The sequence below is a fragment of the Triticum aestivum genome, chromosome 6B, assembly GCF_018294505.1.
Source record: "Triticum aestivum cultivar Chinese Spring chromosome 6B, IWGSC CS RefSeq v2.1, whole genome shotgun sequence".
NCBI lineage: Eukaryota > Viridiplantae > Streptophyta > Magnoliopsida > Poales > Poaceae > Triticum > Triticum aestivum.
The window spans coordinates 7,683,529-7,689,705 of record NC_057810.1 but is presented as its reverse complement, the minus strand read 5'-3'; the positions used below and the strand labels follow the sequence as shown (position 1 = coordinate 7,689,705).

Here is a 6,177-nt window from a genome sequence, read left to right as displayed (position 1 = left end):
GTAGTATGTGTGTGTGTGTGTGTGTGTGTGTGTGTGTGTGCAGTGTGTGTGTGTGTGTGTAGTAGAGTGTGTGTGTGTGTGTGTGGACATGGCGGCCGGGGCAAGCTCACCGGCGAGGCGACGACGGGGCGGCGACGACGGGCCGACGGGACGGGGCGGGGACGACGGGGCGATAGGACGAGGCGGCGACGACGGGGCGCGGCGGGTCCAAACATTATGTGTTGTCCATGCCTTATCTGTGAGAATACGAAGTCTTACTCTAACTGGAAAACCCTTCATATCCACCTGCTTGAGAAGGGTTTCATGCCCCACTATAATGTTTGGACCAAGCATGGAGAAAGAGGGGTTATGATGGAAGACAACAAAGAAGAAGAGGATAATGATAACTATCCGCCCCACAGTATAATGTTTGGACCAAGCACGGAAAAAGAGGGGTTATGATGGAAGACAACGAAGAAGAAGAGGATGATGACAGCTATCCGCCCCATGAATACGGTGATGCTACAACGGGGGAAGCTGAAGATCAAGAGAAACCAGACGATGTGCCCGATGATGATCTTCGCCGGGTCATTGTTGATGAAAAGAGACAATGCCAAAGTGAAAGGGAGAAGTTGAAGTTCGACTGTATGTTAGAGGATCACAAAAAATGGTTGTACCCAAATTGCAAAGATGGCAACACAAAGCTCGGTATCGCACTTGAATTGCTGCAATGGAAGGCATACAATGGTATATTTGACAATGGATTTGAGAAGCTACTGAAAATGTTGAAGAAGCTTTCAAAGGATAGCGAATTGCCCGACAGTATGTATGGAGCAAAGAAGGTTCTATGCCCTCTAGGATTGGAGGTGCAGAAGATACATGCATGACCTAATGACTGCATCCTCTACCGCGGCGGTCGGCTCTGTTATACCTCCTCAAGCAGAGGGAACTTTTCATTGCCATCTGATTCCACATGACTATGTTGTTGTGACGATGGATGAAATAATGGAGGGATTTGAGGAGCTGGAGTTTGACTTCCCTACATGTGACGGGGACATTCATATGGGAGCTGCTTTAAGGATTACCTGTCTATGGAGGAAGGAGTACATCAAGCTTCTAAACTGGATGCCTCCTCCTCCTCCTCCGGCTAGTCAGGGACTCCGCTTCCTTCTCCTTCGGCAAGTGATCAGGGCACTCCGCCTCCTCCTCTGCCTCCTCCGGCGTGTGAGGGCACTCTGCCTCCTCCTCCGCCTCCTTCGCCGCGTCGGAGCACTCCGCCTCCTCCGGCGTGTCAGCGGACTCCGCCGCGCCAGCAACGGCGGATGAGAGACGGCATACAGTTGATCAAGTTGAGCAACAGCGGATGAGAGACGGCATATCTCCGCCACCCCCTTAATACTGCGTATTTCTCTACCTGTTCTTTCCTTTCATACAGTTCATCAAGTTGAAAGAAATGCATTTTTACCCTATAGATATTGAGGCATTAACTTTTTATTTTTCATCTAACACAACTAATCCAAAATGAATTGCCAGTTGTGTGATTAGGACCTCTTTGTACAATACAACAATATTTGAGCTAAACTTGTGAATTAATACAATTAGTACAAAATTTTGTATAAACAGGCTCACAGGCAAGTTGTACTAAGTGAGAGAAAGCCTATGGCACCGAACTTTCTTAGGTCGTCGTCAACACTGTTACCACCAACATCATCAAGGCAGTAACCGACGCGAATGATGCCAAGGCAGGCGCGGCCAACACCCATGAGGCTGGTTGGCCACACTATCAATGTCATTGTTGTGGATGAGGGCCCGGATGCACAAAGGTATTTGTCCGTGGTCCTCGCGAAGAGAGAGAGAGAGAGAGAGAGAGGGAGAGAGAGATATGGCATGACCAGTCAGCTCTTATGGACCAGCCATAAGAGGGTAACTCTTATAGGCCAGCCAGTATCATGACCCGCCTGCTCAATTTATTTTTTGAATAGGGACACTAATGCTTTGTATTCGGCCCACGCTACGCGTCGGCCGGTGGATCTTTTAGCCTCAACAACTGTCATTTATACAGCTATCCAACATCCAACATCGTTCCCATTATTGCATCAAGGGCAATGTTGTGGAAATACTTTGCAACAAAGGTTATGTTGCAGAAATCTTTTCCGACATAGTTAATATTGTAGATTCGTTTTCATCACTATATTTGCAACATGGGTGTTGTTGCGGAAACCAAATTGCAACACAGCCAATGATGCAAAAATATTTGTTATTTTTTTCTGTCTTCATTTTTTTGCTCTTTCGTCTTCATTTTTTCGCAACATGAGTGTTGTTGTGGAAGACAGTTTTGCAACACACATGACGTTGCAGAAAGAGAGACGTGAAGAATACGTTTACACGTGTCACATAAAGGAGGCGGTGAATGGCTCGCGTGCGATCCGTCGGGTGAAGGCAAGAGTTTCCCTTTGTATTTTAGCGAAAAAGTTCTATCTCTATTATAAATATTCACTAGAACTACAATGCAGCCGAAATATAGTACAAATTACATCGAGATTCCTAGACCACCCGAACAACCACTACCACCGCTAGAGACGTCGACGCGCCGCTGTCACCACTCCCCTACTAGAGCCAACCTGACATAGTGTTGACAGCCAAGAAGTCTTCATGCACATGCCCCTAGGAACTAGTGCCCCTGGAGAAACAGTCGCCACCATTGAACCATTGAACTGATCTGAAGCGTCTATCACCAGATCTCGCGATTGCACACGCATGATGAGAACCCTAACCTTGCTACCCCAAGGATACAACATGAATTCATGTCGGAGCTCCATCGACTTTGTCTAGACAAACTATATTAGAAGGATCGGAGCATGGAAGATCATCTCAAAAAAAAAAGTGCAGCCCATGCAAGGATTGAAAAACTCTAATGTAACCTACTAGTCGGAGTTGAGGAACTTGGATTCCCCTCCCCGCCATCAGCCACTAGAGCGGCAGGCAGATAAGAGGAGAATCCAGGGGCTTGCCGTCGGAGCATGGAGGGGAAGAGTTTGTCCTAGTTACTTCTTATCATGGAAGGGAAGGAAAAATATACTAGGGAAGTAATTGCTAAGATAAAACTATAATACAAAACATAACTAATAAAATGAAAAACAATAATGTTCACATACCCTAGTAGAAATATTCACATGTATAAAAAATATATTCATCATGGATAGAAAAAATTATTTTGGTATTAAAAGTGTTCATGTATTTTAAAAAATTCATGATTTCAGAAATGTTGTCCGTATATGCATGAATATATGCTCATAAACATTTAATAGAATGTTGCTCCTTGCATTTTGTGTGTGGGTGTATTATACTCCCTTGATTAGATTGATAAAGATATATATCGGATATTTACACATTCGTAGAAATAAAGTTGGCAACCAAAGCATTGGAAAACTATTATTTTGAAGAAAAAAAGATAAAAGGGAATATGTACCGTATGTGCAAGGCATGGTGAAATGAAATGGCCATGAATAGGATAAGGGGACAAGGAGGAGGAGGAGGAGGAACTCCCACCGATGCAATCCTTTTCATCCCCTCCATGATTGAACAGGACCCTTTCGCTCTACCTATCAGTGGAGTACGTGGAGCACACTAGACAAGGAGATAATTCAACTCTTTTTTGTCGCTCTGGCGTGTCGCCGCGTCATCATGGAAATCTAGACCACTTGTCCTCTTCTTTTTATTTGAACACAGTACAAACACAAGTACTTATATACACGTGCATACACTCACCCTTATGAACGCACACACGCACACCCTATCCCTATGAGCACCTCCGAAAGACGGAACTGTCACATCATCTTGAAATTTACGAAGTCATCATAGGCACCTCGTCGTCGACGGGAACGTCTCCTCCCACTGAATGCACATCGTCGGAAATCCTGAAATAAATCCAGGAATAAATACGAGCACCAGGATTTGAACTCTGGTGGGCTGGGCATACCACTTGTCCTCTTCTTTACCAAACATATATACATATTCTTGCATCTGGCATCTGTAGACAACTGCCAGATCATGGCTGGCTGGCTTGTATTTTCGTAACAACAATAACCATGAACATGACCACTTGCCACAAAACCTTAAAAAAATAGGGTGCAAAAGGAAATTCTTATACACCATGTCATTTCATAGAAAACAAATACAGCAACTACGTGTGTAGTTGACATTTCCATATATGTAAGTTATGTAAGGTAGGCGACTTTAGGCTATCCTGAAGTGATGGATGCGGCTACCCGGGTGTGATATGTTCGACCACTGCCATAGCATCATCTTCTCTTATAAATAACACCAGTAGGTAGCGCCTGTCCTTCCATCATCCAATCCACTCCACAGCCTCTGGAGACCACCTCACACAGAAACAGAGGCCCCTTCTTCCTAGCTGCTCAATCCTCCATAGATGGGTTCCCTGCGGAGCAGCACAAGCACGGCGGTGGAGAGCGTGGACGCAGAGGCGGCGTGCGGGCTGCTGGCCTTGGAGCAGTACGGGTACGTGGACGTGCGGATGTGGGAGGACTTCGAAAAGGGCCATGTTGCCGGTGCACGCAACGTGCCCTACTACCACTCAGTCACGCCCCATGGCAAGGAGCGCAACCCGGACTTCGTCGACCAGGTTGCTGCGCTCCACTCAAAGGAGGACCGGTTCCTTGTTGGCTGCCGCTCTGGGGTCCGGTCCAGGCTCGCCACCGCAGACCTCGTCGCTGCTGTAAGTCCATTCGTGAATGGTTGATTTTTTTTTACTGTTCTTAGGAAGATCACCATCTTTGATTGAGATGTGAATGTTTTGGTTTTCATTGCAGGGGTTCATGAACGTGAAGAACCTGGAAGGTGGTTACCTCTCCTTGCTCAAGAGTACCAGTTACCCACAGCCCCAAGCAGCCAGCCACCAATGATCCATCAATTGATTCTTGTGAGAGTTTCGAAAAAGTTCGTTAGTGACCTGTTTGTGTACTGTGTTTCTATCACCCTTCGTCTTCTTCTTCTGAAGAAGAAGAAGAAGAAGAAGAAGCAAGTCCTTCAGCTGAGGCGGACATCTGGGATTTAATTACTATCAAAGGGAAAACAAAGCCGTATGTATGTAGGTACGTATATTGGACATGGACTTTGGACCAACCAATTCCCAAGAAATAAAAATGTTTGCGTGTACAGCTGAGTACCTGTTTGACAGTTTCACCGACTCAGCTCAATTATACTTGTTTTTTTCCTTCGTCATACAATTAATTGATTTGGAAGAATTGCATTTTTGCACTACAGAATTTGAGGGATTACCTACTTATTAAATAATACCAGTAGCTTGCAGTGTGTGCCTGCCTTCTTCACGCGCGGTTAGCCGCATAAATCACTTTCTCATCTCGACAAGCTAAAAACACGCTAAAAACATGATTCTTCTCATTCAGATCTACAATGCAGACGTTCAGTACACATATACATACGTCAACTATGTGAGGAGGTATATATTTTTCAATAAGATGGACGAACCTCCTAAATAATTTGAAGGTTATTAATGCGTAGCATTAACAAGTGGCTATGTGCCATCAAAGTTAGTTAGTTACTTCATCCATCACACAATAGAGCGCATTGTTTTCCTAGGGTGCAATGTGCATCCAAATGGACACATCAAATGTCCGCAGACACCACTGGGCGTCTGCGCCAACAGCGGATAGGGTGTTCCCATCCAATGCACGAAATGCCCATCCCTTGTCCAATGGAGAGAGGAGAGAGAAGGGAGGGAAAGGAAAAGGTGGGTTTGTGGTGGGATCCAAGGCTTGTCCGTAGTATGTCTAGACTCCCTCTGACCACTTTTTCGTTTGGTACCTATTGTTGAATTCTGGTTTGCCCGTGTACATAAACGTTTGGTGTACCTCATTGGATGGCCAAAAGTGTCCAGACCATTCGGTCCATACATTTAGAAGAAATTTGGTGTAATCCATTGGAGATGCTCTATGAAGTTAAACTTTATAAATTTTGACTAAGTTTATAGTGAAAATTATCTATATATGCAGTATCAAATATATATACCACATGGAAAACATATTCCCTTGTATTTTAAATATATTTTTATAAACTTGGTCAATATCTACAAAGCCTGATTTTGAAAAGAAAATGTATCCAACACACACTATATTTTGTGACAAATGATACAGAACAATGCTACGATTATAAAGT

At 44.6% G+C, this 6,177-nt stretch overlaps 1 protein-coding gene across 1 annotated transcript; it reads left to right on the top strand.

The window, feature by feature from the left end:
- Positions 1-4,318: 4,318 nt before the first annotated feature.
- LOC123135381 (thiosulfate sulfurtransferase 16, chloroplastic) lies at positions 4,319-5,178 on the top strand. Its single transcript, XM_044554431.1, has 2 exons — positions 4,319-4,717; positions 4,812-5,178. Exons 1-2 carry the CDS (start codon positions 4,412-4,414, stop codon positions 4,902-4,904), a joined length of 399 nt encoding a protein of 132 aa, XP_044410366.1. The 5' UTR covers positions 4,319-4,411; the 3' UTR covers positions 4,905-5,178.
- The last annotated feature ends 999 nt before the right edge of the window (positions 5,179-6,177 follow it).

Coding starts and splice junctions, on each gene's coding strand:
- LOC123135381 (XM_044554431.1), top strand. CDS start 4,412: ATGGGTTCCCTGCGGAGCAGCACAAGCACGGCGGTGGAGAGCGTGGAC. Junction 4,718..4,811: donor CCGCAGACCTCGTCGCTGCT/GTAAGTCCATTC, acceptor TTTTCATTGCAG/GGGTTCATGAACGTGAAGAA.